The following is a 16,625-nucleotide window of genomic DNA, read 5'->3' on the forward strand; positions in this document are numbered from 1 at the left end:
ACTAATGAACTGGTTTAACATGTTCTGAATTCTTAGAAAAGCTTAATGTCACCAAGCTCATGTACCACAGGTACATAACTGCATGTTACAGAGTGGTCTTTCATGACTAATTCAAAACCTGGACAAAAAAAAAAAAAACACAAACACAAGGGGACGGTAAATATGGGTACCTTAGACAAATTCCTTTCACATAACAAAAACAAGAACACAAGATGGAGGGTTGGGGATGTTTGACACCATTTTATTAATGTTTAACTGCAGTGAAAAAATAGAACCTTGTACAAGTGCCATGGTCCAACGTACATCCAGTCCGTATCTATAATATATACTTTTTTCCTCCCATTTCACTTTGACTATTTCAATTAGTTTTCCTTTATGTTTAAGTGCAGGAAATTGAATATCGCATTAGTCTCTGAAATAAAAGTTGCACGCGCTATAGCATCAATTGTTTTAATTCACCTAAGCCTGGGTCACCCATACACTAAGGTACAGCCATTTTGTTTGCTGCACTAAAATACAATGCAGCTAATCTACAGAGAACAGATAAGCCTAGATGGCTTTAATCTCCGTTTACCTAGAATGCTGCATCTTGAATAATCAAAATATCTGTTACCAATGTATGTAGGGCAAGAAGTACTTCAAACATTGTCGATTAAACCATTTCAGTGCCAAGAGAGGGGCTTGGTACAAGCCACAGAGAGAACACAATATGTGTAGTAGTGTTGCACCACAGCACCTCCTGGCTGCAGGAAGGGGTCAATTCACATTCTGAGCAATTTTTTCTCTTCTTTGGCACATTTTAGGGTCAGGGCTGCTTTTAAATCCTCGGGCACGGAGGGAAAGTGGACACCTTTTAAGTGCTTTCCACAGTGATTTTAATTTCATATTTAAAAAAAAAAAAAGGGAACGTTCTGCTCGTTCTGCTCAATACCTGTGGGGTGATGTCCGATTATCCAACTCTAACTCCTCCCTGCTCCTGGCCTGATTCACAGATCGACAAAAGTAGATTTACACTACAGGCTTCGGTATGTTTACTACTGGACTAAATGTCCTAGCCAGAGTTTCCTTTAACTGCTTCCCTGCCAGAAACACCTGTGTTGTGCAAGTTTCTGGAAAAGAAACAGTTAAAAAAAATTAAATAACCTAGAGAAACAGACCTTAAATGTTGAAATCTAGACACTTTTGCCCTGTGCACCTGGGAAAAATAAAAAATAATGCACCTTCTGATACCAGAAGCTTTTTTTTGGAACACTGAACATCTTTTCTTCTGAACCAGAATAAACTGTATGAAGCTCAGATTGTAGACACTGCTAAACCTCTGCACTCACACACACTCATTCTGAGATTCCTTTCGCTCAGGTCCCCCTGCACTAGAGGAGATAGGCAATGCAGCAACAGACCACTGCTGTGTACAGCAAGGGACATTGGAAGAAAAAAAAAAAAAGAAAAAAAAAAAAAAAAAAAGAAAGAAAAGGCCAGATGTAACAATGAACTATAAAATAAAGTTAGACCAGTCACTCCTGCTCTGCCCTGGCCACAAGGCAGTGGTGCAAGCAGACATAGAATTAGTGAAGACCCACAGGCCCTTGCTCCTCTCAGCTGGTGGGCGGGCTCTCGTCCCCTTTCTCCCAGGAAGTTTTCTCTTCTCACAGCACTGCTGTGGTCGCGTTTATCCATGTGGTATGTTTGAAGCTTCACTCAGTCAGTCACTCTCTCACTCTCAAACATTCAGTATCCGCTCACACTTCTTGCTTCCGGGATATAATTTTTTTTTTCAAAGAAAGTTGGAGATTTCCAGTGGGTTGTCAGCTTTACCCAGCCGCTAAGGTCTAAAAAGAATAAAATAAAATACACCAACTGGTTATATATACACAGGAGCACAAAGTATCGATACATCAAATGTCACTGTTTCTGACAAATTCTACCCACCAGGCTTGATTTTTTAGCTTTCGTAGTTCCTTGGTGGCCCAGGTAGCAAGTGTTTTTGTCTTGTTAGTCTTTGATCGTCTACCCTCTGTTAGCAAGTCATGGATCATTGGGCGAGTTTCCACCAACTTTACCACATCCTTGCCAAATGCGGTGCATAGATCTCTGTTGGGGCAAAAAGGAGCATAAAAACAGCTTTAGTCTTAAAAGCACAGCAACCAGTTCACTTTACTGCCACCAACATATGAAAAATCCACCACCACTAGGAATCAAGAAAATGTCAAACTCCCTGGTAGATTGTATAATTTACTCCCCTTATGTGACATTGCTGATGATTGACTCAGCAAGTTGAAAGCCTACAGTGACTTGGACACTGTTTGGACTTTCACTCCGTTGGCTAGATCAATTTATTCTGGCCAAAGAAGTTTACGAACACCTGAAGTATCTACTCTTTGCAAAATTCAGCACTTTATGCTGCTTTTCTCCTTCCAGGGGAAAAAGGTTGCATATAAACAAATCAAGATGCATACATACATCTTTTTTTGTTTTATGTTCAGTAGCTTAGATTTGCACTTTGTTCTGCCAGGCAGATTTTACTTTGATTACAAGAGCACAATGTACACAAGGGGAGTGCAGAACCTCATTGTATTTATCGAATGCCGTAAATGATTACCATCACATATGCTTGTGCTCTCAAGCTGAATTGTCAAGCCATTAACTGGCTGGTGTACAGCTGTTCACATGTACAGCACCATGGCATCCACAGATCAAATGAAGATGTCAGCTTGTAAAGTATAGGAAGGTTTAGTTACATTTAATTGCAGTCCTATCCCAAAGTTTAACCCTGGACCAATCTGTCACTGCATAAGCAACCAATTTTAAACAAATACAGACAACAGGTGCAAGCCCACCTGAGGACAAATTTGGGTACAGTGTCACACGACCGTGTAATTGTCAAAGTAACAGCGCCATATCACAGAAAAAAATGGCCTTTGATGAAGGGGGCATCTGGAGATCAAGTGGGTAAATGAGGCTCACCATAGTATCTTGCCAAGAAAAAGGATTCAGAGGTTGCCTTCACACAAAGTGAGAAGAATCCACTGCCGAATCCTAGATGAGAAGACTATCATATCCAAGTAAACCTGCCCATTTAGGGACAGAATCGAAAGAAACAGGGGACGAGGGGAGAAAAATGCTTTATGCAGCTCGTCCCAGACAAGAGTGGAGGCAAACTCCTCTATAATCTGCAGCACCAACCACAAGAAGGTCTTAAAGGCTCCAAAGCAGTGTTGGAGGTGGATGTAAAAGCAGACAGCTTAAAAAGGGAACCTGCAGGCAAGAGTGAATAACCCCACACAATCCTGGAAAAGCAGTACAGCCTCTGTTTTAGTTTTGAAACCTCCTGCAGGTGGTGGTACAGCCACAGGTTAAGAACATTCAGCACAGTGTCCTACAATGAACATTAGTGTAAACACTATATGCTAGCAATCTTACCCAATAAGGCCAGCCCCACAGGCCACCACGCCATCCGTGTGATCCTCATCTGAAGCGATGTGATCGATGAATGACAGGATAAACTCCACACGTGGCTGTACTAGCATCACATCAGCTTAGAGGGAGAAAAAAAAAAAAAAAAAGAAAGTTACACAAGAAAAAAAAAAAAAATTGTTTAGTTTACTCAAAGTGCAAAAAAAATTAATTTGTCGGGACAAAAGTCATGGAAGTAACAATACTGCATAAAGTGAGGGAAGAAAAAAAATAAAATAAAGTTTGACTTGCCAATTCCATATCTTGGCTAGAGTACAGGCACAATATTCATACACCATGGGTTATAGGCATGTACCTTCAGGTTACTGGCCAAATGCTTAGACAAGACCCTTGGGTGCCTTCCTTATGCTACCAGCTCTGAAGCATGCAATGGAGAGTAAACCAAGGAATAGAAGGGTGGATCAGCTGTACACCAAGATATGAAATTTACAGGCAAGCTCAAAATACTCCTGCCTTAATTGTACAGTAGAGGGCACAGGAAAATGTATATACCATGGGATGACCCAAGCAATGAAAAAGGGTGTGCAACAATGAGGCAAACGAAACTGTCCCAAAAGACCCAACAAGGGTCAGAAGACAAGAACCTTAGGCCCACTTCAAATGGGCTGTCCGATCAGGTGCGCCTGTCAGTTTTGTAGGTGGACTTGATCGGACCCTGGAGGGGCAGCTCTCAACTGTGAGATGTCTGCCAACATCTGCCACTATCCGATCCTGTCCACAAAATCCAGATGGACAGTGGTCCTATTTTCCCACCTGTCTGGTGGATCGAATAAAAACAGACAGGCAGTCCATTTTCACCAGATTTCCCCATAGAGGAGAGCGGGGCCAGGTCTTCTCAGCTCTGCAGTGAGCAGATGGACCCGTCAGCTACCTCAATCCCCCGCTGAGCAAGCGGAGCCTGCCAAACGGAGGCAACTGTGGGAAAGGGGCCTTACTGACAAAAAGCTGCACAAGCAAAAAGATGTCCAGCTGGCAAAACAGAAAATGTATTCAAAATACAACTAAAACTTTGGACAGAGGGGACATAGATTAGGACCAGTCAGTTTTTGTTGCTATGCACACCATTTTTTTTCTTTACCATCAGCATTGAAAGAAGGAAAAAATAAAAAAGGGGGGGTTTCAATAGTTCTGATGACATTGGCGTCAAGCGATTCCCTTAAGTTGCAGGATTTTAACTACGAGACAGGAAGGGAAGGTAAATCTCCACAATGTTACACTGAGGGCAAAAAAAAAACTGACAGGTTCCAACCCTCCCTTACTCTATGCAAAACGTTTTCCCTCTCATTTTGGATATAGTTCTACTTTAACAGAAGAGGCCAGGTGGCAGCATTACACAACTGGGCTACAGGTGCTAACAAAATCTCCATGAAATTCCCATGGATTGGGTGGAATTTGCATGTAAAAGCACAGCTTGGGTATGATTTAACTTGGAGAAGGAAATTAGCCTCATCTGAGACCAAGGATTAACAAGTGTCTCCAAATGGCAGCCTTTTATCCAGCTCCTGGGACACTATCCCTCCGACACCAATGATTGATGCACAATTCCTCCCATGGATAGCATTGATGGGCAATCATTTCTCCCACAGATACCAATGATGGTGGCACCATTCCTCCAACTGACACCAATACCTCAAAGGATACAAATGATGGAGCACTGACACCAACAATGCAATTTATTTTTATTTTTTGTTAATGCCACTGACCATCAAGCCTATTGCATGGTTTACTCCCACCAATGCCCCTAAAGTCTGAAGAGCAATAAAATGGCCCTTTGTTTCAAAGTTTGAGGACCCCTGCACTAGAGGATCCTTAGTTCAGCCAAAAAAAAAGTTTTTTTTTATTTTAATCTGGAGGCTAGGATAGCTACATCTAGACTCCATGTTTTATATAACAGATTGAAGACATCTTGATGCGTGAAGAGCCCATTCCCCAGGATCCACATGATGACTGCTGAAATCTATTAGTCTACTCCTGGGAGGTGAGCCACAGATCACTGAACAGTTTGTCCATGGGATAACTTGAAGGCAGCCAAACCCGGGGTACCCCCTTGATGGATGTAGGCCACTGCCCTGCCTTTGCCTGACAGCACCCAAATTGGTGGCCCTTCAGAAGAGTGGTCCAGTGCTGTAGGGCCAACCTGACTTCATTTGAGGTCCAAGATGTTGATTAGAAGCTTTGCTTCCCTTCAATGACCATGTTCCCTGGACTGTTAGACTTGCGTCTATTGTAAACAATTTCCAGCAATAGGGAAGGACATCCCCCACTGTTGGGAAATCCTTTACTTGGCTAGACAAGAGCATTGGCAAATTGAGAAAAGGAGCCACCATTATGCCTAGAATTCTTGGAGAATCACAATGTGGGATGTCGTCGATCTCAATTATTGAGCATGTGACCTTTGAGAACCAGCTCTTTTCTGCTTGAAAAATTTAGCTTGGAATATGTCCAGGACAAGACCCAATTATTCCAGGCAACGGAAAGCCTGGAGAAAAGATTTGTTGAAACTGATCTCCCAGCTGAAGGCCTGGAGAATTTGTCTTGGACATTTTCTGAGAGCAGCAAAGGGAGTCATTCAGAAGTTTGTCTAAATAGCCTGCAACTTGGATGCCCGAGTTCTAAGCAGGGCAAGCAGAAGTGATCAGATCTTTGTGAACACATGATATGCCAAAGGGCAGTGAGAAACTGAAGTGGTCCAGGCACAGATCTGATGGTATTAAACCTTGTTTATACCGATTTGGATTCACTGCTTCCATTGTCATAGTAGAAACTAGTGAAGCATTGATTGACGAATTTGAGGTAAACAAAGATGAATTAGAGATCACTTAAGGACACTAGCAACAAAACTGAGGTCTCACAGGCAGGGTTATAGGAGTGTGCCCAAAGGGTGTGTAAAAGCTTTGTCAGTCACCTGAAGATAGAGTATAACCCAGGGTCTATGAATATCCAAGCTTGTGTACTGTACTGAAAATAAGCTTTTTATATTTCCAGGGTTCTTTGAAACCGATGACAAACATTGTGGAAGAGAATATGCAGGATAGTGAAGAGCAGAAGAATGCAAGACACCTCTGGCTGTACTCACGGTGCACATTCTCTTGGTCTCCTTTGAGTCCCTGGATGATTCCAGTATAGGCCTCAAGACAGCCCTCACGCAGCTCATTTAGGTAATCCACCATGTCGTAATCTGTCTGATGTGGAAAAGCAAAATAAAGAACATTTGAAACAAATGTAAATTTGTTTTAGTTTGGGCAAACATACTAGGGCCGAAACTAAATAGATTATGAAAATTGTAATCTATTTCATAATCTATCGGCCAGTAACAATGGGGTTAAAAAAAAAAAAAAACTAAAATGAGCCCTTTATAATACAAAAAAGCAAATCTCTACTGTAAATATTACTTTCACTGTCCCACAGTAAAAAAAAATTAAGCCCTTACAGTAGCGATTTGCTTTTTGTAATTGCCTCATTTAGTTTTTTAACCCCATTATGTTACTAAACATCTCAGGCCTGGGTCGGGTCACACCTGCTTTTTGCAGAAACGCACTACAGTTCATTTACATGTTTTCCTATGGGATACGTTCACATCCATGATTTTTCTCAGCTGCTGCGTATTTGGAAAGGGCAAGGACTTTAATGCAAAACGGTGCCATTTTGTTTTTTTTGGTTCAATATACTTCAATGGAGAAGTTGCAGAAAAGCATGTAATGTGTTTTTGCGGCAATTTGTTTTGCAATCTGCCCAAATTGTCCCATTTTTTTTTTTTTAATGCTATTTTTTTTAAAGGCCATTATCCGATCAAAATAAAAATCGGCCAACTAATCGATTATGAATATAATAGCTGCAGCCCTAAAACATACTACAGATTTAACAGTGCTTTGGTTTCCCTTATGCCTTACACCAGGGCTCAAAATTTCAAGCCCTGAGCTACTAGCCAGGCCTCAAGAGTTACTCGCCACCAGTTGCCCCACCCAATTCATACACTGCTCTACGCCTAATTGCGCCCCTAAACACGCCCTCGTAGATTATCTCATGGAATGACTGTTAAATGTTTTATGCAGAATCAAGTTGCACAATATTACCAAAAACAACTTTAACAAAATTACAGGGGACAGGGCACTGGGGGCAGACCAGAGGGACAGGGCACTAGAACTGGATCTCTTCCCCATTCTCTGTCTCATCTGCAGCTCCCATCCATCCTCTCTCCTATTCATCTCATCAGGAGCCTGTGTGTGCGGCTTTAATGCTTGCATGTCCCCACTTCCCCCTTTTATTCAGGCTGGCAGAGATCCACACAACTGCACAGCCGTTGACACCATAGCACAGCGCACATTGACACCGCACAGCACACATTGAGACCAGTCTGCTCACAGTGCTTGGGCTGAACTGCTGGACACCTACATAGAGCACAAGAAGAAAACGGCACAAACTGGAAGGCTGCCACTCTATCAGGGCAACTTTCACTGAGCGCTGCACTGCCTACCTTGGACACCCGTAGTGGTAATTTTCGCAATCCTCCACCCGACTCATTACTTCCTGCTCTCCAGCTACATTGGTCGGGGGAGGGGGGGCAGGCTCAGAGAGGTCATACTGTTAGGTCCCATGGCTTAATGAGAATTGTAAGGAGAGCACCTGTGTACTGCTCTGCCTGTGCGCGGCTCACCAGACTACTTTTTCCAGCATGCACCTTTCCTCTTCGGCCACCAATCGCATCGGGGCTCTAAGTGTAGGCACAGATTGAAGGGACATTGGTCATGCAGCCCTGTCATCACTCGCCCCCAGCTTAAATCCACTCGCCAAATTCTAGCAGGAGAGTGGAAATTGAGGGCTGCCTTACACCATGCAACACCCATCTATCTCACCCACAGCAGATTGGACATCTGCTGGTACACACAGACCTTGCAGGGATTTCAAAATAGATCACACACGTTCAGTAGCTGGGGAACCAAGATTACATAGTCTATAGATTGTTGAAAGACTGGACATGACTATGCCACAACATGAACTTTCTTGAACGTTTATACTTTCTACCGTTTTAGGAGCCAAAAACCTCTTGAATGAGCAAACATACAAAAAGCTACTTTAGCAACTGACATTACGCTTTGACAAAACCAGCCACTTAAAAGCAAGATGGTTGAGAATGCCATCATATTGAAGAACCATACAGCAAGGTGGAACCAAGCCTTCCTTAGGCTCTGCCCATTTAGATATTTGAGCATTTTAAGCTTGGGTCCTCTACAAGCTATATAAACCTACACACTTGGCATCTTCTGGAGTGTACTCTACACTTTTAGAATAAAGTTTAAAGGTTTCCAATTTTAGCATTTCAAGAAGATTACCAGCAACACAGAAAATGCCTACCTTGTCCACCTGAGCCTGAGAAGCTTGCTGCAGTGTATTCAGCACAACATCCAGGTACTTTTTAAACTCCCCTCCAATAGCCAATGCAACGTCTCCAAACACAGATAGAATCTGTGGCTTTACAGAGCGGTGAACATTCTCATTCTGAAAGAGAGCAGTCTGACTTTAATAACGTGAACATGGTATGAAGTAAATATGCTTACATTTCAAATACTGCATTTTACCCCATACAGTGAAGACAATTTCTTACCCCCAGATTCTCCAGAAGCTGTTGCATAACCTCATCGCAAAATGGCAAAATGTTTGTTTGCAGAGCCCGGCATAGGTCTCCTACAAGCCCAACAGCAGCCAGGCACACCTAGCAATGAAGAGAACAAGTATAATACAACAACCGCTACCTGTAGACACATTAAACCCCAAACCCAATATCAGATAGGGCATCTCTAATATATACAAAGATACAGTATATATACACACATGTGTTAAAGTGGTTATAAAGACTAAACTTTTTTAGCTTTATGCATTCTGTTTAGGTAGTAGTGCAACCCCTCTTTACACTTAGCTGAGTCCTCATTCAATTCGATGCTATGGACATCTGCAGCTCTTCTCTCTCACTTCCTGGTCATACGGGCTTTGCTTAGGCAGCAAGAGCTGCTCCCGCTGTCAAAGTCAGCGACGAGGGATTGGGACTGAGGCCTACAATCTGTCAATAGACACAGGAAGGCTCAGGAGTGAGCATGCAAAAAAGCAGCTTTTTATGGGGGAAACTTCCCACACAAACAGCCCCAAAGAAGTTCCCATAAATGTTTTGCACTACATTGGAACTGCAAACAGATTGGAATAGGAGCCCTCAAACTTACAGCGGATGGACCCAGGGCTAAAACCCAATCCTTTGAACAGCAGAAAGCTGTGGGAAAAAAATGATTTTTCTCTGGTATTGTCCCTCAATAAGGCTGCAGAGTAAAAACAGATGCAAGACACAAAAGAAAAATCTTACCTGATACTCTGCATAGTTCTTGAGGCCAATGGCAAGAAAGGGTTTAAATGCCTCCATGTACTTCATAAATTCTGCTCCAAGAACTAAAAAAACAAAAAAGGGGGGGGGGTCAGTACAATTGACACTGTAAAGTTTATTTATTGCAAAATTGATTCAATCAGGAATATGGTAAAACCGTATAACACTTGGCGCCAAGGAGCCTGCCTGGCACATGCAAAAAAAAAAAATAAGGCAGGATTAAACCCAAGAACAAACTGTAGCTTACAAATTCTTACATGTAATGGCTGCACTGGTGCTCATTTAGGTTTTCTTCTAGATAACTCAGAAAGTCTTATTTTTCATCTCGCTATAACAGATTAAGCTACCCAGAAAAAAGTAAGAGGGTTGTGAAACCATTTAACACTGATAGGGAAGATTACAAAAGTTCTCAACTGCATCAGCCAGATAGTTGCACTACACCATGTCACCAAGCAACAACGCCAAGTGAAAAACACTTAAGCGGAGTTCCGCACACTTTCTCCCTGGTATCCGAGCATAGTGCATTATTAAAGAGGAAGTAAATCGAATCCACATTTTTCATTGAAGCAAACATTAAAGCATACAGGCATGCCGATTCTCCTAATCATGCCAGGTTTTACGTAAATCTCTTACTTTCATCATCTAACTACAGCACCCTGCGCCATGTCGGCTTCTGGTATCCTGTTTCAGAGCAGGGTACATTTCCGCCCTTCCTGCCGTACTCCCGCGCATGTGCTGCACTTCTCATGTTGCTGGCCAGGCCAGATGTTTACATGGCCTGCAACTGCCAGAACCCTCGTGGGATTAAAATGGATGCCGCCGAGTGCTGACGACGTCGGCACGGCACCTTTACGAAGGTTCGACAGCCCACCAAGTGTGCCGTGAATCAGAGCAGAAAGGCGCAAATTACATCACTGCAGGTGACAGAGGTAGTTTTCTCACGAACGGTGCAGCTGTAGGGAAAATAAAACCAAGCTATAAGTTGATGCAGTATGCTTTGAATGAAGAAAAGTGATATAGGAGAGTTTACAACCACTTTAAGAACAATTTTATAGGTTTGCTAGTGGATGTTGATAGATTTTAAACTCACAACTTAGTAAATCCTCTTCTGGCTGTTGCCATGATTGTGGGCCTGTGAAGCCCAATCAATACCTCCTCCAGGATTTGCGATGGAGGTGCATGCTGGGTAACAGGTTCTTACACAGTGCACCGGCAACCAAAGCGGCATTTAGAAAGTTGCTGTAACGGGCGGCGACATAAGGTCTCCTCATTATGGCAACATACATGTGATCCGCTCACAGACTCCTGGGAAATGATGACTCACATTTTCCCAGGCGAGGAGGAAGCGACTAGAACGCCGGACCAGGAAGTGGCAGATTAGGCGCACTACCTAGTTTCTGGTAAGGACACATACCTGTCCAGGGCACCCGCTATGTCCTTACCCGAAGGGGACCCGTCCCTCGGCTCCCAGGTGGGAGGCGCCAGCATCTTCAGTAAGTGAATCAGAAAGTGAATCAGAAAGTGAAACCTTGCGGCTTCACAGCCTGGTACCCTACTGCGCATTCCTTACTTTATCCATGCTGCAGGTTCCTGGAAAGAATCAAACCTCACCCCATCACAGTAGCCATACTCTCAAAGGGGGTCTCCAGGTCCATTTTTATGGCAACCAGACTGTATAGAACTGTACAACTACACTCATTGCACCATGTGCCAATGTAATCCGTGAACAAAGGATACAGTGACCACAGAAAACATTACAGGCTAGCCCCGCTTATATTGTGTCCAGGTATGGTTACCAAGATGTACATCAAGGGAAAACTATCCATACACCGCTAGTAAGCCCTGAGGCAGTGCATAGGGCTATTCAAGAGCATTCCTAGCAAAGCTTTTGTCAGTGTCCAATCACCAGAATAATGTGGCATACAACCCATGGTCGGACGAAAAGTTCCATCCAAGTAAAAACATGCATCAAGAATCACAAACCAAGCACAGTTAAGCAATACTCATACAATACACCCCACACACATATCCATCTTTAACCTCAATTCTAGCTTACCTTCTACCAGAGTGCTCACTGCCATTAGGGCATCTTCTTGTACCCCTCCTGAACCGGCCGTACTCTGAAACATGCGTAGTAGGGAAGCCATTACTACATCAGATATCTGAAGTGCATCTTGGGGCTGTACTTTACGAAGCACATTCTGGAAGAAAAAAAAATAAATAAAAAAAAGTACAAGATTAAAAGACGGGACAGAAAAAAAAATAAAGGCAAACTCAAAATAGAAACTGGAAAATACTGAAGGAATCATACTGCAATACTAGGGTTTAATACATTGGCAGACATTGCTTTGCTTTACAGAAAGACATAATTCAGGAAAAAAACGCGATCTGTATGCAAGTCTCCATTTTCCATTACAGCGCTTAAATACACCATTCACATTATCCATTCAAACTGTCTACACATTTCTGTATTTGGTTCAGGGGTGGGCAATAAAGGCACCTGTTTGAACCAGAACCTGAAGTGGGGCAGTATCTCTGGAGTTTTTTTCTTTGAGCATGTGCCAATTGAAGGATGATGGCATCACTAGAGTTTTAATTTTCTCCCTACTTAAGCTGTCAGGTATGAGAAAAAATTGCGCAAGCTTGGAATTCACTTTATTCTGAGCTTTAGAAGGCTCTATCCACGACACAAAACCTTGGTGAGGATAAGGGACCTACACACTGAAAAACCCTCCTCTGGATGATCCATGTACATGGCAAGGATTTTAACAGACTGTTTGCATTTTCTACCTTTTGTTATTCAGAAGAAATGGCGGGTTTTTGTCCATGAAATGGCGGGTTTGTCCATTTCCATGTTCAAAGTGAATCTTTATGGGAGTGGTTTTATAGTTAGCAGCTATAGCAGAGGTAACTGTCAGTGCAGATACAAAGTGCATGTATGAGTAGGGGTATGGTGATTAGTCCATTAGAAATAGTAACAGGCAGTTCAATGGTTAAAAATGCAGGTGATGTGGCTGTTCAATGGCAGCTGCTATCCTCAGAGAGCTGACTGTGGTAAAGAGAGGGGTAGAGAAAGGAAGCGCCACCTAAGTGCAGTATGAAAGTTTATTTTAATGACACATTTTGTACAAAAAACACACTTGCAAGAAGGTAAGGAAAGAAGGCTCATCTAACATCCTGTAATCCTAGTCCCGGATCCATGGGCTGCTTAGAAAAGAAGATAGCAGAATGTGTGGAGTCTTCAGGCTTGTCCTGTGGCAATCAGGATGAGGCCTGTTCCAGCGTGACAGGTCACGCGATTACTTCCGGGAGGAGAGTCAGACAGGGAGAAACAAAGGCCGATTGGGCCCAGGACAAGCCTGAAGACTCCACACAATCTGCCATCTTCACTTCCAAGAAGCCCATGGATCCGGACTAGGACTACAGGATGTTACACATGAGCCTTCTTTCCTTACCTTCTTGTAAGTGTGTTTTGTACAATGTGTCATTGAAAGAATGTCTTTAATACTGCACTTAGGTGGCGCTTCCTTATAGTTAGCAGCTGCTGTGGGGCTCCAATGAGGAAAGCGACAGGATCTGCAACCTTTTAGACATGTTTTTCAAAATTAGATTTAGGTTGCAAGGAATGCTCAAAATCTGATTGGTATCAGATTTAGTGCAGACTTTTTTTCTCCCAAAAAAGCGAGCTGGAAATTACATATCTGAGGGGTTCTATACACTGTGTACAGAACTCCTCCAGGCTCCTACACAGAAAAATAAATGGGGGGTTACAAAAAAAAAAAAAAAAAAAAAACACACACACACACACACACACACACACACGACAAGTTGTTTAGCCTACAGAAATATGGTTAAAAGCAAATGTATTGCTTTTCCACCAACCTAGGAGAAACCGGTTTGCTTTAATAAGGCTATGGTCAATAAGTCCATTAATACCAGCCCTCAGACAGATAACACAGGGTAAGGGTGGCGATTTCAATCAACAAGTGATTTACAACTATAAAAATAGGAGGTTGGCCCAAATGGCTGTTAAAAAAAAAAAAAAAAAAAAAAAAAAGTGCGTCTTCAGACAGTCATAATCAACACAGCAAGTGATCTGCGTGGTGCATGAACTTGTCATCCTTAGACATCCAATCACCTAAAATGATTGAAAGAATAGTTGAATAGTCTTACCTGGAGTGTAGCACAGAGAAGGGACTGCAGATCGTTGAATTGGATCCTGTCTGATGTACTCTGTATGTGGGACTAGGAGAGAAAATGAGGTGGAATACATAAAAATATGTTTCTGGCTTTTTAGCAGTTATGTCTCACACAGCAGATGTTCCCACTCCTACCTCCATCTGAAGCACTTGCTGTAGTCTCTCCATTATCACTAGTGTGGTTTTCTGAACAGCAGGATAGCAGTCCTTGGCACTATTCTTGACTATTTCCATTAGAGCTTCGTAGGCAGCACTTCGTAGGTTGTTCTGGTGTCCATCAGGCCTATAAAAAAAAATAAACCAGTCTGCTCAATTACCAGTTCCAAAACCTGCCTTCATCTTTAACTTAGTTACAGCGAGAATACATTTATACACATCAAGTACTCAGGTTGTCTTCAGAAAGTCATAATCAACACAGTGGATTCTGTGTGGTGCATGAACTGGTCATCATAAGACAATTGGTTAATTTAAATATTAGGGTTGTCCCGATACCACTTTTTTAGGACCGAGTACAAGTACCGATACTTTCTTTCATGTAGTCGCCGATACCGAATACCGATACTTTTTTTAAATGTCATGTGACAGTTTTCAAACCACAATACAGACTAAGGATATTTTCTTTAGAATTATGAAGAACTCTAACTCAAGACATTATAAAAGAATAAAAATGAGTAAAAATGAATAAAAATGTTTTATTTGCTTGTCACGCAGTAGTAAAAAACTCGAAGAATTTTCATAGAACATGTTGATAAATACAAAAAAAAGTATTCTATTTAGGTATCGGGAGCATTTGCGTGAGTACGAGTACTCCAGCAAATACTCCAGCAAATACTCGGTATCGGTCCCGATACCGATACTAGTATCGGTATCTGGACAACCCTATTAAATATAAAAGCAGTTTTTAGAGGCATCCAATTTAAGTGTGCAATAAATAAAAATAAAAAACACGTCAAATGCAGATTTAAACAAAGTCCAATACACCTGGCAAACCACTTACCTGTCAGTGGTCTCCAGCAATTTCTGTACAATGACCTCAAAGGAGCTGGACAAGCAGTAGGAGGCTGGTTCCTCCTGGTCATCCGTAACATCAGCAGCCTCATAAGCAGCTTCAGCCAAACTGGTGAAGGCCTTAAATATAAGCAAACCAATGCAATTAGCAATCCAACACAGAAATGTAATGACTTGATTGTTTACTTTAAAACTTTAACAAAAGCTATAGTAACTTACCCAGCACACATTAGTAGCCACCCTGGGTTCAGCCCCCAGCCCCTCAATGAGGCACTGAAGTAAAGGAACGAGGTAAACATCATTGATTGCTGCCTCTGGAAGAAGCTCACATATCCGGCCAACAGTCCAGGCAGTAGTGTCTCTCACCACAACACTGTGATCTTTCATTAGCTCTATCAGGGTGGGCATAGCCTATATAAGAATAAGCAAAATTTGATTTAGTGTAACTGTTGCAACAGTAGAATTTTCTAACAATCACCTATTGCCTCAAAATACTGCATGTGCCTATATAGGAAGAGAGACAAGTTCTTTGCAAAACGTACACAGCACATTACTAATATACCGGTGTCTTTACCGAGAAAAGCAAGTTGGCCACCACCATAAAGGTAATATTTCCAGGAGACGTTAGAAATAGAAGTCAATAAGCTTTTGACTTTACTGTATTCCATAATATAGAATGTACAGCTGAGGACACAGGATTTGTAGTCACAGACCATGGGTTATGTGGCTGCTACCATCAGGTGGATCATGGCAAAAGCTTGAAAGTTAAAGTTTTTTTTAAATATCCAGTGCGAAATACATTCTCTCAATTTACATATATTTTACATTCACATCAATCCCTGCCCTCAAGGAGCTTACAACCCAAAGGTCCCTAACATTACGATTAACCTACCAGCATGTCTTTGGAGTGTGGGAGCAATCATGCACAGGGAGAACATGCAAACTCCAGGCAGATGACGGGATTCGAATCAGCCACCCTTTTTGCTGCTAGGTGAAAGCACGATAGAATACACACACTTTGTCTTTGTACAGGTATTAGGACTCTACACTCTTGATGCACCAAGTGGCCATCTGGAGTCTTCTGGGGTTAGGTGCAGCTGGATACCGAGCATGCACCTCCCAATCTAACACATGCAGTGGGAATGAATCATGGCCCACTATGTAGCAGGGGATGCCTGTTGACACCTGGAATTACAGCTATTCCAGGAGCCAATAGGGGGAAGAAAATAAGATTTTTGTACTGACCGTAAAATCCATTTCTCTGAGTTCATGGACGGACACAGCAGCAATTGACCTTAGGGTATTATCCTCCCTTTTAGGAGATTGACTAGGCAGAAAAACAGCATGTTAAGTGTTAAAAACACTCCCCGCAGTACCTCCCAGGGGGCAGATCCCCCGGGTACATCCCCCATTCTCAGTTCTGCAGCCTCAGTTCGTAAACAAGCAGTACAAACAAAAAAGGGGTGGGTGCTGTGTCCGTCCATGAACTCAGAAAAATGGATTTTACGGTGAGTACAAAAATCCTATTTTCTCTTCCGTTCATGGACGGACACAGCAGCAATTGACCTTAGGGACGT

At 42.4% G+C, this 16,625-nt stretch overlaps 1 protein-coding gene across 1 annotated transcript in view; it reads right to left on the reverse strand.

The window, feature by feature from the left end:
- Positions 1–213: 213 nt before the first annotated feature.
- KPNB1 (karyopherin subunit beta 1) overlaps positions 214–16,625 on the reverse strand; it is a 39,322-nt gene continuing 22,910 nt past the window's right edge. The window contains exons 11-22 of the mRNA XM_040330042.1: positions 15,268–15,459; positions 15,038–15,168; positions 14,176–14,323; positions 14,015–14,086; positions 11,898–12,042; positions 9,824–9,906; positions 9,077–9,184; positions 8,827–8,970; positions 6,551–6,656; positions 3,421–3,535; positions 1,930–2,091; positions 214–1,829 (exon numbers count right to left, since the gene is read on the reverse strand). Coding sequence (XP_040185976.1) covers position 1,829; positions 1,930–2,091; positions 3,421–3,535; positions 6,551–6,656; positions 8,827–8,970; positions 9,077–9,184; positions 9,824–9,906; positions 11,898–12,042; positions 14,015–14,086; positions 14,176–14,323; positions 15,038–15,168; positions 15,268–15,459 — 1,407 coding nt within the window. The 3' untranslated portion in view covers positions 214–1,828. The remainder of the gene's footprint in view (positions 1,830–1,929; positions 2,092–3,420; positions 3,536–6,550; positions 6,657–8,826; positions 8,971–9,076; positions 9,185–9,823; positions 9,907–11,897; positions 12,043–14,014; positions 14,087–14,175; positions 14,324–15,037; positions 15,169–15,267; positions 15,460–16,625) is intronic.

The sequence above is a fragment of the Rana temporaria genome, chromosome 12 (assembly GCF_905171775.1).
Source record: "Rana temporaria chromosome 12, aRanTem1.1, whole genome shotgun sequence".
Lineage (NCBI taxonomy): Eukaryota > Metazoa > Chordata > Amphibia > Anura > Ranidae > Rana > Rana temporaria.